Raw genomic sequence first — 14,965 nt, forward strand, 5'->3', positions numbered from 1 at the left:
GGGCAGCAGGGGAAGGATGGCACAGAGGTCTTGGAAAGGCCCTGGGATCTGCCTCCAGCTGCATCCCTGAGCTGGTGAGTGAGGGCTGAGTTTGCCTGGATCCCTGTCCAGACTCTGCAACCCCAAAACTCCTGCTCAGTCACTCTGGGGGCAGTGAATTCACCAGCACAGGGGTCCCCTCTCCTCGTGACCCACCCCTGGAGAGTTCCAATCCCAGTGCACACAAAGAGGCATGGAAAAGTGAGAATGATGTTTAAAATCACAGAATAGTTTGGGTTGGAAGGGACCTTAAAGCTCATCTTGTTCCATCCCCTGCCATGGGCAGCTGATCTGGGCAACTTTTTCCTTGACAGGGAAACTGATGCCCAGGGTGAACTATAAATACGAAGATAATTTTAATTAATTTATTTATTTCTTTACACATAACTGAAAGTGATGTTACAGTACATAAGTTATTTACAACTGTGCAGTAATGTGTTGCAAAATAAATTATCTAGAAGGCAGCAAAAGTACATTGTTAATGTATATAAAAACTGTACAGCATTTATGGGATACAATTTTTCTTTATATGAGTATTGGCTCTGTAGTGTTTTCAAGTTATGTTCTCAGAAAGAGAAACGAAATGCCCAAGATTAAAGGAAAAAATATATAAACCACGTGGATTTTACTCCATTAAAAACACAGTTGGCAAAGTCCTTTCTCTGCGTCGCCGTCTCCCCGGCCGTGCCGCCCCGGCGGCTCCTCTGCCCGTCCCCAGCGGTGGCAGCGGCTGCTGGGGGCACATCCCGGAGCCGTCCCCGCTCCGGAGCCGCCGCTGCCCAACGTGGACACTGTCCATTTGTTTCTAATTGGTTTTTTGTTTGTTTTTTTTTTTTTTTTAAATGTAATTTTTTTTGTAGTATTTTTTTTTCTGTTTGTTTTTTCTTTTTTTTTTTTTCAGACATACCCATGATGGAACGAGAAACTCAAACACCCCCCCCTCCCCCCATGGTTTCCTACTGCAGCTTCTCCCAGAGAGGAGATGCGCGCCCGGTGGAAAACAGAGAGCTGGAAATCACGGTGTTCACAAGTACATGGTTCACGTGGTTGCTGGCCCCGCTCAGCAGCTTCTGCAACACACACACGGTGTCCTTGGCCTCCTCCCTCCGCGCCTCGGCCAGTCCCGGGGCCGCTGAGCGCCCGCTGCCCGCGCTGCCGCAGCCTCCCCGCTGGCAAGGAGCTGCGCCCGGCCCGCTGCGCCGCGGAGCCGCGCCAGTCCGGAAGCGAGGGACACGTCGTGAAGAAAGTGCAATTATTTCTCTTATTGTTTTGTTTTCTGCCGATAGCTGCTGCTTCCTCCTCCTCTGACCAGGGATTCATCAGCAAGCGGTTAAGGGTGAATGTGAGCTCGACCGCCCGACCTCGGAGCGCTCCCGTCCTTGCCAGTGTTCAGTGATGTCTCCTGGCTTGGAACTGTCATGCCGGCAAGAGCACAAAGTCATCGTTCACGTCGACCATTGGCACATAGAACGAGGGCACCTCGTTCACGCACAGGGATTTGTGCCCCGCGGGGTCCAGCTCCTGCACCTTCAGCTGCCACTCCATCCTCTGCACCGCGTTCAGGGCAGCTGCTTCGTGTTGCTGTCGCATGAGCAGGCACGTCTGGATTGGGAAACAACAACGGGACGTGAGGGCTGAGCGGCAGGCAAAGGCAGGGGACGTGCAGCCAGGGATGCCACACGCAGGACACCTGGATTTGGGATGTCTGCTGAGCCCAGCTCCAGCAGGAGCTGAGGCAAACCCAAAGTTTGGGTGGGAAAGGCTCGTCAGCACTCCAGAGCATTCACTGCCATGCATCACTGCCCTGAATCTCTGGACACCCACTCTGTGCTGGAAACCACTAAGGCAGCTCCCAGGCTCCAGCCACGGGCAGGGCCCTCCTGGAATGCCCCTGCCTGGAGCACGGGGCTCCCACAGCTCTCACCTTCATCCGGTCGTACTTGTCATCCACGTCCTGCAGCCAGGAAATGAACTGTCGCGCGTTGAAACGGTCTCTGACCGATTTGTTTTCGTCTCCCTAAGGACAGCACGGCAAAGGGACAGACACAGGATTAGTTTTGTACTTTAAGCAGTTACAGATCTCACAGGCCATATTCATATTCACTCAGAACTGTGGTGCCTGCAGGGTGGGAGGATGGACATCACTGCTCCCAGTTGCTCCTGCAGGGAGCAGGAACCAAATCCTTTCCAGGGATTCAGCCTCAGACTGGGATGCACCCATGTGCATCCCTGTTTCTCAGGGAATCTGTCCATGTCAGCCCATCACAGCACCTGCACCTCTCTGACTCCTTCAACTCCTGCCAGGACAGCAGCAGCAGCAGACACTTGGCTGGGAAATGCCACAGATAAATCAGAGCTCCTGGATCAATACGCACTCGCTAATAAATCCCAGGATCCTGTCCTCGCCCAGGATCCCTCCTGCAATGCAGCAGTGTAATGTTTCTCTTCCTTCCACAGGAAGACACCCCAGAGTGTAGTAAAGGAAACTTCTCCAGTGTGCAGATGACCCTGACCAAGAAGGATGGAGGGTCTCAAGACTCACTGACAGATATGAACTCCCTGTATCCCACATTCCTGGACCTATTTCCTTCCCCAGCACACATGTGGGAACTGAGGCAGATTAGGCAAATCATGTTCCTAGTCACAGAATGGTCATAGAACAGTTGGATTGGAAGGGACCTTAAAGCCCACCTCATTCCACCCCCTGCCATGGGACATGTTCCACTATCTCAGGTTGCTCCAGAACACATCCAGCCTGGTCTTGGACATTTCCAGGGATGGAGCAGCCACAGCTTCCCCAGGCACCCTGTGCCAGGCCCTCCCCACCCTCCCAGGGAACAATTCCTCCCCAATATCCCATCTAGCCCTGCCCTCTGGGGGAGGTGACATCCTGAACCTGTGTGCCATGGTGGGTGACCTGAGCAAGGAGCGCGTTAGTAACTCCTGCCTCCATCCTTCCCTCCATCCCTCCAGAAAAGCCCATCCCCTGCAGAGCCCCTGAGACCCTTCCTCACCCCTGAGCCAGGCACTGACCTGATTTTCCAGAGGCATGTTGTACACCTCGGAGTCCAGCAGCATGGTGCAGGCACTGAAGGGCACGGCCTGGTTGGCAATGGTCCTGGCTGCCCGGCAGTGCACCCTCAGGATCTCCTGCTCGCAGGACACGATGAGCTTCTCCTGAGGAACAGAGAGCAGTGAGTGTGGCAGCCTCAGCCTCACCAGCAGGGGAAATTTGGGGCCTGTTCCCTGGCTGGAGGGTCCCTTACCCGCTCGATGCTGTGCTGCAGCCGCAGCTTGCCCCGCACGGCCTCCTGCTGCTTGAAGAGCTCCTTGAGCGGCTCCGCCAGCGACGGCGGCGGCGCGATCTGCGGGCACAGGCAGGGGTGAGAGCAGCTCCTCTGTGGGGCACAGCCCCCCCAAAACGTGTGCTGGCCACAAAGGGGCAGGGATATCCCATGGGGTGCCTGTGGATAAGCTCTGCCAAGGACAAGGTCCTGCCAGCGCTCAGTGAGGATGAGGACTTGGCAAGAACAACCAGAGCCTGACCCGCCCTCGTGCTGCAGGGCTGGGTGTGTGGCAAGGAATGGAGCCTGGTCACACTGACCCTTCTCCTGCAGCCTGGATCCCAGACCTGCACCTGCAGCACCAAGTTTAATTATGCATTTGTATTAGTGAGGCTGCTCCTGCAGCACAGCAGTGAAATGCTGATCCCAGTGCCAAGTCAAAGAGCAGAGCTTGGGAAAATGATGGCAGGAGTTAAGAGCCATCTTTTTCCCATGTTCCAGGTTCATTATCCTGTTACTACACTGCTGCAAGAGCAGTTTTACCTCCTAGCCTCAAATCCAGTGGATTCTTAGAAACTTTTCTCTAAAGCCTGACCAAACCTCAGGCCCCTCAGCACAGCCCGAAGTTCTCTCTGTAAAAATGCAGCAACTCAGGGGTTGCATTTACCACACAGCCAGGCACTTACCCAGGCTCAGGTTTGATGTCATATTATAAAGGTTGGGGCACATAGCAAGGTGGTCACAGGGCATGGGGGACAACTTGGATGTGTCTGTAACAGTGAGTGGGTGGAGAGCTCCTGAGGCTAAGGAGAGAAGGTGACTCACCACTGGAATATGGAGCTTGCTTAGGGGTTTGCCATCCAACAGGTAGGAGCCTGTGTAGGTGACATACTCAGCGTAGCACTGTGGGGCTTGGGGAGTAATGTAGCACAGGATTTTCCGCTTCTCCTCAATCTTCTTCCTGATCTGGAGGTACTCGAAGTAGGGGTTGGACCTGTCGCTGTGGTAAGGTTCGATGTCGTCCAGTTTGATGGCATCGACGATAGCTGCCAGTGTCTGCTGGATCATCTCCCTCGTCTGCTGGGTGGACGTGTTGATCTGCTGCTGCAGCTGCTGGTTGGAGCGCTGGAAGCGGCGCTTCCGCGGGTGCTGGGCCTGGGAATCGTCCTCCTCCGTGATGCGGCCTTTGGCACGCGTGACGGGCGCGGAGACGGGAGGAAATTCCTTCTCGGATGCGGCAGCGTTCTGCTTGTTTTGGTTGGCGAGCATCTGAGCCCGGTTCCTGGTAATCCGCTGAGGAATCTCTTCTATTTTGGGTGGCTTGGGAGCTTCTGCTACTGGTTTTTGTACTGGTTCAACAACTTCTGCTTGAGCGTTGCCAGCAGGCGGATCCGCCTGGGATGGTGGGGCCTGGCTCCCGGCACGGGCTGCAGCAGTGTCCTGTGGAACAGCAGCCTCAGAGCTGGCCACGGGCACAGGACAGGGCTGGGAGCTGCCCTCTGCCACCTCAGCAGCTGATGACAGCTCCTCGTGCGCGGCCTCCACCTCTTTGCTCTCCGCCGGCGCGGGCTCGGACGGGGTCTGCTGGAAAACCTGCGCTTCCGAGTCCTCCGCTGCCTTCTCCTCAGCTGTGTTCAGTGCTTCAGAGGAGGCTTCTTGTGCGGCCACTTCTGGTTTCTGCTCCTCTGCTGGTGGCTCTGTGTCCGTGGGCAGGGTGGCTGCTGCCTGGCTGGCCGGCGGCTCCTCCGGCTCGGCGGGCGCGATCACGGACGCGCCGGCTTTGATGATCCCAGCGCTCGGTTCTGAAACTGCTGCTGGGCTTTCCTCCACCGCTTCTGCCTCCGTCATCTCCGTCTCTGCAACGTCCTTAGGCTGGAGTGGCAGCTCTGGGAGCGAGAAGGGGCCAAGGTCCAGCTCATCCTCGGTGTTGGTGAAGGGGTCGGGCCACGTCACCGCCTCCTCCGCGTTCGCAGGTGCTGCGCTGTTGTTTTCCAAATAGTTGTTCTCTGGTGCAGCGACGACTTCGGCCTGAGGTTCTGCTGGCACACACGGGGGCTCTGGAGGGATCTCTGGTGCTTCTTCTGGAAGAGGTTTGCAGTTGTTGAAGAAGGTGTCTAACCTAGTAGGGGACATGTACGGAGCTTGCTCTTCGGCATTTGCGATTTCTCCTGGAACTGCTTCCTCAGCATCCTCCTTGACTTCCTCCAGCCTGGGTTCAGCCACTGACAGAGGGTAAGAGATGGGAGAAACGGGGTAGGAAGTCTCTGTGGGAATGAAGGCTACCGGTGCAGGATGAATGGGCTCTAGGGAACAGAGCGGAGGTTTAGGGGACTCGGAAAACCTCTGGGGAGATTTCATGAGAAGCTCCGAGCCCATGGACCAGGTGACAGGGTGCTCTGCGGGGGTGCCCATCAGGCTGGGAGGAATGGCGGTGTCCGGGTTTCGGGGAGGAGGGTTATCCCAGTCTATGTTGTTTTGTTCGGGCATTCCCGAACTGAAATGGTTCTCCTCGATGGGTGGCAGGTAGGTGGATTCTGGTGGCATGATGGAGGCGGTGGCTTGCTGCTCCTCTGTGGTGTCCAAGGGCATGCCAATGTCGGGGGGAAGAGCACTTTCCACTGAAGGAGCCAGCAGCTCATCCCTGTGCGAAGGGGAGGATTTTGCTTGTAAACCAGAAAAGACACTTTCGGGCGACTGGGCGACCCCGCTGACAGCTCCCGGCGCGCAGTGCAAAGCTTCCACTTTGGGGGAGGAAACTCCATAATCCGGGGAGTAATACCCAGGAGACAAACACTGGAACTTCTCAGCAGGAACAGAGGGAAGGGGAACTTTCTCCTCCATTAAATGCTGCACTGGAGAGTCGTAATTGGATGTTGCTGGGACACTTTGCTGCCTGAAGAACTTATCTCCGACGCTGAATTCCTCTTCGGGCGCCCTCCTGATATCCACTGAGATGGAGCGGTAGAGGTTGGAGGAGGGAATGGTGCGAGTCGGGGTCTGGCTGGGGTTCTCGGGGAGCCCGCTGGACACGTTGGTGTATCTGTCGAAGAAGGAAGGAGAGCAGGCGTTCATGGACATGGTGGAGATGGGCAGCGAGTGCTGGGAGTCAGCACACTCGAACATCAGGTCTGTGTAATCCTCGTTGCTGCACGACGGCGTCCTTGGTGTCTGCATCACCTCCTCGTAGCTCGGGCAGGACACCACGGATGCCGGGGTGGGGACGCCCGTGGGCCGGTTCTGATCTGGCCTGGGAGATGCTGGGAGGATTTCCTTCAGCTGAGGACCTGTGATCCAGTCCTTGGAGTCTGGCCCCACAGCAGGCTGAGCCTTGTTTTCTGGTGACAGGATAGGAGTCAGGGGACCCAACTCTTTGAGTTTCTTGTCCTTGAGCTGCGTGTCCAGTGCTAGAGGCTTCTTGGTTGGCAGATCCAGGCTCCTCTTGCGCACATCCTCTGAGCTTTTGAGTTTGTCCTTTAACTTGGGGTCTCCGGACCTGTGCCGCATTTTCTCCATTTGTTTCATTCTCTCCTTGTGCCTTTTGTGGCGTTCCTCGATCTCCAGGTCTTTCTGGCTCAGCATCCTCTCAAAGCTGGTCATCATCAAATCACCATCTCCCAGAAGTTTCTCCCTCGGCCTGGCATCCTTCTTGCCGCTGTCTTTGGAAAGAGTTATTTTTTCATTCCCATTGCTTATTTTTATGGACTCGGATTTGTCTTTGTCTTGATTCTCCTTAAGCTTCTCCTTCAGTTTGGTTTCACCGAATTTGAGGTTGTCCTCCTTGGATTTATCTTTGAAGGTGGTAACTTGAGGCCCATCCTTATCTTTGAGTGTTGACTTTGGCTCATCTTTGTGATGTTTAAAGAAACCATCTGTGTGTTTGTCCCTGTGCTTTTCCTTTTCCTCCTTCCATTTTTCCTTGTGTTTATCCCGCTTCTTCTTCTCTTTAGCTGTGCTGATGGTGCTGGAACCGTAAGTCTTTTCTTTCTCCGCCTTCTTTGACAGCTCTCTTTCAGAATCATTTTTATCCTTCTTTTCAGAAAATAAGTAATCAATGCTCTTCTCCGGTTCCTCATCAGCGTCTGCCTTCATGTTGTAGGAAGAGCCAAAAGCCTCCCCATCCACAGAGAAATCCTTTTCATAGTGAGTGGAATCCTTTCTGCTGCTGGAGTCCTTGAATTCTTCTGATTTTTCCTTTTTCTCTGTCTTCTCTTTCTTTGCTTTTTCCTTCTCATGACTCTTCTTTGAGGAAGATGAGGAATGTCGGTGCCTCTCCTTCTCCTTGAGCTTGTCCTGAAGGCAAGGTAAAGGGAGAGAGTCCTTAAACTTTTCTTCAGCAGCGTCGGTCAGAGAGAGGTTAGAAGACTCGAAGAGGCTGGTGAGTCCTGGCTCCTGCCCTCTGTCCGTGAAGCTGTCAGAGGAGATCTCGCTGATTTTGTCATTGGAGTCGTCCCTGTAGTCATTCAGAGCCTCCTCCTCCAGTTTCTCCAGCAGGCTCTTCTCCGACTCCCCTCCTTTTGAAGACTTCTTCTCTTTGGAATGCTCCTTGTCCAGCTTCTCCTTATGTTTGCTTTTCACCTTGTCCTCACTGGTGTGCTTCTTCTCAACCTTTTCTGGGAGTTTCTGCTTGTTTTTCTTCTCCTGAGTGGAATCCGTGGACATTCTTTCCTTCCTGTCCTTGTACTTCTCACTGGAGTCTTTATCCTTCTTCTCTTTGTGTTTCTCAAAGGAACTCTTCTTCTCCTTCCCCCCTTCCGATGTTCCCTTGTCCTTTTTCTTCTCCTTGGACTCCTTATCCTTCTGCTTCTCGGAGTGCTGCCGGTCGGAGGAGTACTTGCGGTGCTTGTCGGGGTACAGCTCCTTCTCGGCCGCGGCGCCGTCGTCCTTGTCCTGCAGGCTGTCCAGGCGGTGCACCTCGCTGCCGGCCGCCTCGCCCACCTTGAACCCGCTCAGGCTGTAATCGTCCCTCTCGTCCTCGCTCTCGTCCGTGAAGATGTCAGCGATGCTGTACCAGCTCTTCTCCTTGCCTTTCTTCTCCTCCTTCTTCTCGGGGAAATCGTCTCTGTCTGTGGAAAAGTTTTTCTCTTTTTTCTCCTTGACCTGGTCCAAAGAGCTCTTTCTCTCCTTGTCCTTGCTGTGAAGATCCTTGTACTTCTCCTTAGTTTCTTTCTTCTCTTTGAAACTCTTCTCTAGTTCTTTGTCCTTCAGGATTTTGTCTGGAGCAGCTTTTTCATTTTTCTCCTTGTCGCCTTCTTTGGATTTTTCCTTGTATTTTTCTGGTTTCACCTTTTCTTTTTTTTCTTTATCAGGAGCATCCTTCTTCTCCTTTTCCTTCCCAGAATGGTGCCTCTCCCAGTTCTCCAGGGTTTTCCCACTGAACTCAGGGTCAGACTTATCCTTGAAGAACGTTTCACAGCCATACTCCTTGAAGTCATCTCGATAAGGCTCCTCCTGCTTTGTCTTGGGATCTTTTCGCTCTTTAGAGCTGTCAGAAGAATCTTTTCTGTCTTTGTTGGTCTCACCTGTGTCTTTTTCTTTCCTCTCCTTGCCAGTCTCCACAGAATCCTTCCTTTTCTTATCCTTTTCAGGTAAATAACTGGGAGTAACTTTGTGTCTGTCTGTTTGGTCCTTTTTCTTCTCGGAGCTTTTCTCCACATAATCCCTCTCCTTCTTCTTTAAGAAAGTGTCCTTTTCATTCCGCTTCTCGTTGTATTCCTTCTTCTCTTTAATTTTATTTTCCTTTTTCTTGTCTTTAATTTCCTCTTTCACGGGTTCTATGATTAGTTTTGCCACGGTGTCATTTTTAATCTCCCTGAAATCCGTTATTGGAGAATCCCAGCTGTCCTCACCCTTGAAATCGAAGGATGAATCAGAGGACAAGTCTGAAAACCACCTCTCCTGCTGATCGTCCGAAAGGCTGAACTTTGTGTCCTCGCTTTCGGCAAATTGAGTTTTGTTATTAAACTCATCAAACCCAGACTCGTCCCTGTAAAGTTTTTCTTTTTTGCATTTTTCCTTCTCTTCCTTGAAGGATTTTTCTTTCTCTAGTTTAGAAGCCTTCTCCTCCTTCAGCTCATTCTTCTTCTCAGATTTGGACTGCTTGTCCTTTGACTTCTTCTTTCTCTCCTCCTTGTGTATTCTCGGCTTCTCCTCCTTGGGAGATTTCTCTTTGACAGGCTTCTCTTTTTCTGATTTACTCAATCCTTCTCTGAAGGATTTGCTCAGGTCTTTACTACCATCTTTGATTTTTCTTAATGATTTCTCCTCTTTTGAGGATTTTCCAGTCTCATCCTTAAACAACCACTCCTTCTCCTCCGCTTTACCTTTGGGGAGCTTTTCCTCCTTCTTACCGTGTTCCCGATCGTGCTTTAACACTTTCAACTTGTTTTCGACTGGATTTTCTGTCTCTACTATCAAGCCTTTCTCAGGCTTTTGTTTAGAGTCCTCAAACTCAAAAGAAAATGTTTTGATTATTTTAATGTCTTGGCTGATGGGACACTGTCCCTTCTCCTTGTTTTTATGTTTGTGTTTTGTTTTATGCTTTTTAACAACCTTCCCCTCCTTGTCCAGCTTTGGAATTGCTCCATCCACATTGCTATGGAATGAATTCTTTTTCTCAGAAACAGTGTTGTGGGGGGTGTTTTTCTTTTTGTGCTCTGGTTTCTTCCTGACTGGCTTTAGTGACTCTAAGCTCGAGTCCTCGGACGAGTAGTCTGACTCGCTCGTCAGCCTCGTCCTGGTGGAGTCCGATAGGGAACTGACGTCTGACCAAGCTGGAGAAGATATGGTTTTCCAATTGTCCGTCCTCCAGTGCTTGGAGTGCTGTTCTGTAAGACTGGGATTATGTTTCTGGGATGCTAAACTCCCATGTGAAGAGGTCGATGAGGCAGACAGAGAGTTAAACAAGGAGGATTCCTTTAGCACTAGCCTTGAGTCCTTTACACAGCTAGAGCTCTGTAGAGAGTCTCTATCATCCTCCTCACTCTCCACGTTTTCACTCTCTGATTCAGAGGAACAAAACTTGTCATTTTTTTTGCCAAACCGAACCTCTTTGCTTTTTGTCTCCTTCTTCCGCTTCTTTTTTACTTTGCTTTTCTCCTTGGGCGCCTTGGTGCTGGCTGGCTCCCGAATTTTGCTGCTGGGCAATATGGAGTGGGTGGAGAGGCGCAGCTTCTCCCCCGTGCCCACGGCCACGCTGGTCTCCTCCTCGTCCGAGCTGTCCGACAGGATGCGGTGGGCAGCTTTCTTTGGTGTAATTGTGTTATTTTTAGTATAAGTTTTCACTTCCATTTTGGGTATGGAAATGAAACTGTTTGCTTTAGTCTCTTTCCTGTAATCCTTTTTCAGCAAATGTTTGTCATCGACCGGCGGGACCCGGTCCTGCTCATCGTCCTCATCGAATTCATACTCATCCTTCACCGGGGTGATGGTTTTGGGGGGCTCCTGGGCCTTGGGCTTGTGCTTCAAACCCTTCTCAAACTCTGAGTCTGTGTTATTGCCATCAACAGAGCTGGAGGGAGCGAAGGAAGGAGCGTCCTCCTCTTCTGAGGTCTCTGCAGAGAGAAGAACAGCGTGTTAAGGACTGCCAAGGCTCTGGGGAGGGAACATCACTGGTGTCCTGCACACAGCAACCCCTGCAAACAGCCCTGATGCCCTCTGGCCTCACCCAGCCTTTGCAAGTTGGCTGCCAACAGCTCGGAATGCCAGGCTGGGGGATCTTTCTGGAAGGAAGCTCCTCCAGTTCCAACCTGCATGGGGTGTTCCTCAAAGTAACATCCTGGGTGTACCATGAGAACTTTGGAACGGGGTTATGACTGCACACAGTGTAGGTGAAGGTTCCCCAAAAGACTCAAAACTCTAGTTTGCCCTAATTAAAACCTGGAGATGTCCCACAGTGGTGGCACTGGTGGAAGAGGCTCTAGCAGGGACAGCCTGGAAGCAGAACCTGAAACACCAGTGCTGGGACAGCTGAAGGACAGGAACACAGGGTGGGCATGCAAACCTCCTCCTCTCCACTGGAATTACCACCAGGACATCCATTTACCTGCAACTGCCTTCCAATTCTACATCCCAACTGCACCAGGGAAGCGATCTCAATGCTGGTTTCCAGGGCAAACAGCCCCCAGGCTAAAGCTGGTGGCAATGCTGTCTGAATTTGGGTTACAGTTACGGGTGGGCTCCTGACCACGGCAACATCTGACAGGAGTCTGTCTCAACGTCTCTCTCAAGGTCTCTGTGATAGCTGCAGGCCACAACTGTCCCAGCCCTGGCCACAGAAAGGCCAATCTCACCTGTGGAGCTCTCTTCACTGGAGGGGTACGTGGTCTTCCCCAGGAGCAGGTTCACCATGGTGGGAGAATTCGCTACCTTCAAAGGCGTCTCGCCCTTCCTGTTGCTTTGATGAGGATTCCCTCCATAATGCAACAACAATTTCACCACCTGAAAAGAGAAACTGAGGCTTGAAGATGCTCACAGTGTTTTGATTCCAGGGTTTTCTTGCATGATTTTCATACATAACTAAAAGAGTGGTGTCTTCAAGACATGGTACTAATGTAAGAGTGAAGCCCCAACAACATTCCCAGGGAAGTGGTGGAATAACCATCCCTGAAAGTGTTCAAGAAACATTTAGGGACAGGGTTCAGTGGTGCACTGGCAGCATCAGGTTAATGGTTTGGGCTCGATGATTGTGGAGGTCTTTTCCAACCTTAATGAACCTGTGATTCTAAGAACCAACCTGGGCAGGAAAGAAGGGGGAAGAGCAAGGCACAAAATCATGTTCCTGTCCCAATTCCAGAAGAATGAACTATCCCCTGAGCAGAGGAGCACCAATTAAAACACTCAACAGCTCTGAGACAGGGAAATTCACACAATCAGGGAATGATTTAGGCTGGGAAGGAACTTCCATCCCATGCCACGCCCTGCCATGGGCAAGGACACTTTCCACTAACCCCAACTGCTCCAAGCCCCATCCAACCTTGTCTTGAACACAAATTCCTGCCCACTCCATGGGAAATGAGACAAAAATACCCAGAATCTGTGTTTTCCCAGTGGGCTGCTCAAAGCACAAGTTTCCAGAAGAGCCATTTAAAGCAGAGCAGTGAATGCCAGCACCCCGACCTTGAAGTGGCCGTTGTTGGCCGCGTCGTGCAGGGGGGTGTCATCGTCCAGCCCCTTGGTGTTGACCTCGGCTCCTGCTGCCAGCAGCTGCTTGGCCACGTCGTAGTAGCCCCGGTTGCAGGCCTCGTGCAGCGCCGTCCAGCCTGCAAGGACAGGGACACTCAGCTCACAGTGACACTGAGACACAGGCAAAGCCTGCAGGGTCAGGGTGGTCAGGGCTGTGTTGGTGTGATGGCCAAAGCTGGCTGTGTTAGCCCAGATCACCATGGCACAGCAGGAAGGAATCTGCAGCTCTGTCCTGCTGCTCCTGCCAGGCAGTCAGAGAATCAATGCCACTTCTCCCTCTGGCCATGTGCTACAGGCAGAGCATCTGCCAGACCTGACACAGCCCCTGGAAATGGATGGGTTTATATGGGAAATAAGGAGAATTGCTGATGTCATGTGAAAGGCAGGTCTTAGATCTGTTCCCTTTTATACCATCATGAAATGGTTTGGGTTGGAAGGGATCTTAAAGCTCATCCAGTCCCAACCCCAGCCATGGGCAGGGACTCCTTCCACTGTCCCAGGTTGCTCCAAGGTTGGCCTTCAACGCTTCCAGCAATGGGGCAGCCACAGCTTCTCTGAGCAACCTGTGCCAGGGCCTCACCACCCTCACATTTCCTATTTCTTCCTAACATCCCATCTAACCCTGCCCTATGTCAGCTTAAGGCTATTCCCTCTTGTTCTGCCACTCCATGGTCCTGTGAAATGTCCCTCTCCAGCCTTCTCTTAAGCTCTGTTAGGTTTGGCTTTAGGTTCCAATCCCTCTGCAAGTGAAATCGTGGTGCCCAGACCAGGCTGAGCTCAGAAATGCAGCTAGGGCTCGAGACACAGATTTTCTGTGTGCTCTCCAAACACAGGAATGCTGGCCTGGGCTTGGGGGGAAACCAAACAGTAGCATCTCCACAGTAATGGCAGTTCCAGCTCTCAAACAACTCTCTGAAGAGCACAGAACAAAACACTTTATCGTGTTCAAACAGCCTGTTTTTAAGCAGAGCCTGTTTTGAAGTTTCCCAGCGCGGCTGCTGCGGTGTTTTGCTGATAGCGCCGTGGGAGCGCGTTCTGTTACCTTCACTTGGAGCCTTTGCAGGGGGCACCTGTGCCCGGAATTAATCACAACTGATACTTCAGTCTGGCACTGGGATTAATCACACGGGTGGAGGAACAGCCATATCTATTTATAGCCCCAAAACCATGAGAAGAGAACAGCAAAGTCAAGCTCTGGGGCATGTTGGAGAAAGGCTGATCCAGCCCAACAAGCAGCACCTTCATGACCCCTTCACCAGCATCCCATGGCTGCCTTTCCCTGCAGGACTCAGAGCTGTTCCCAGCTCATCCCACCACCCCAAACAGCAGCTTGGCAGCACTGCTGGGGAGGAGGAGGTGGAGGTGGCAATACTCCTGAGCTGAGGGTCAGGATGGTCAACAACTCCAGCTTGGGTGCCTGGTGGGAGCCCAACCCTGCCCTTCACATTCCCTCCCCATCTGCAGCACCCCCACATTCAGCCCTTAAAAACAACTCCCAAAAATTCACAGGCATCAGGCCCCCAACTCCAGAGATGACTTCACAAACCCACTCTCAGCAGTATTTCTGGGCACATAATTCCTTCTATTTTAAGTAAAAACAGAGCTTAACCAGCCCACCTGCCTTTGCAAATTCCCCTCCAGCCTTCCAACACGGCACCCTTTGGAAGGGCAGAAGGAAATGGTCTGGAGTGGTCGGGCCAGTTTTGGTGTGCGGAGCCACAAAACTGGGATTCTCCAGGGATTCTCTGGATCCTGCCCAGCCCAGCTTCACCACCTCAAGCAGACTGCACAGCCAGGGAATTCTGCTCCCAAACTCCAACAAGAAAACTGATGCATTGGGGGATTTTTTTAATGTGGCTTTTTGTCGTTGTTTGATTTTTTTAATTATTTTTTTTTAATCACAATTTTCAGCAAACCCCTCTTTCCAAGGCGCAACCCCATGTTAGAAACCAACTACATTTCCTGCTGGGAGTCATTCTTGGAGGTGGAACACGCAAAAAGGTGGGAAAAAAGTTGTGATTCCTGGGCTGTTACCTGCAAAGTCCTTCACATTGACATCTGCACCCTCGATGATGAGCTCCTTGATGCGCCGGGCGTCCCCGCGGATGGCAGCGCGATGCAGCCGAGTCTCTCCTCGCTCGTTTCTCTTATTTACTTTATCTTTGGTTTTGGAGGCAGAGTTGGGAGTTCCCTTCTGACAAACTGTAGACTGAGAGGGATGCTTTGGTGTTGTGTCAACTGCAGGGAGGAGAGAAACAGCGTCAGGGATTGCATTCCACACAATTCCTAAGCCCTTAGAGGGAGCTCGTGCATCACGTTTCAGATCTTCCCAAAATATTCAGAAGGCAGCAAGAGGCAACCCAAGCTCTGGAGTGGATGTGAACAGAGCAGCCTGTGTGTGTCCCACGGAGATGGGAATCACGGGCTGCCAGACCCACTGGAGAGCTGCAGGCCTGGCAAAC

At 52.1% G+C, this 14,965-nt stretch overlaps 1 protein-coding gene across 2 annotated transcripts in view; it reads right to left on the minus strand.

Annotated features, from left to right (window-relative positions):
- Window positions 1–390: 390 nt before the first annotated feature.
- LOC117001619 (ankyrin repeat domain-containing protein 11-like) overlaps window positions 391–14,965 on the minus strand; it is a 125,520-nt gene continuing 110,945 nt past the window's right edge. For both annotated transcript variants that reach the window (XM_033070056.2, XM_033070057.2), the window contains exons 6-13: window positions 14,538–14,741; window positions 12,438–12,580; window positions 11,612–11,759; window positions 4,149–10,873; window positions 3,306–3,404; window positions 3,073–3,216; window positions 1,964–2,056; window positions 391–1,641 (exon numbers count right to left, since the gene is read on the minus strand). In XM_033070056.2, the coding sequence (XP_032925947.1) occupies window positions 1,456–1,641; window positions 1,964–2,056; window positions 3,073–3,216; window positions 3,306–3,404; window positions 4,149–10,873; window positions 11,612–11,759; window positions 12,438–12,580; window positions 14,538–14,741 (7,742 nt within the window). In that variant the 3' untranslated portion in view covers window positions 391–1,455. The remainder of the gene's footprint in view (window positions 1,642–1,963; window positions 2,057–3,072; window positions 3,217–3,305; window positions 3,405–4,148; window positions 10,874–11,611; window positions 11,760–12,437; window positions 12,581–14,537; window positions 14,742–14,965) is intronic.

The sequence above is a fragment of the Catharus ustulatus genome, chromosome 11, assembly GCF_009819885.2.
Source record: "Catharus ustulatus isolate bCatUst1 chromosome 11, bCatUst1.pri.v2, whole genome shotgun sequence".
NCBI classification, from domain to species: Eukaryota; Metazoa; Chordata; class Aves; order Passeriformes; family Turdidae; genus Catharus; species Catharus ustulatus.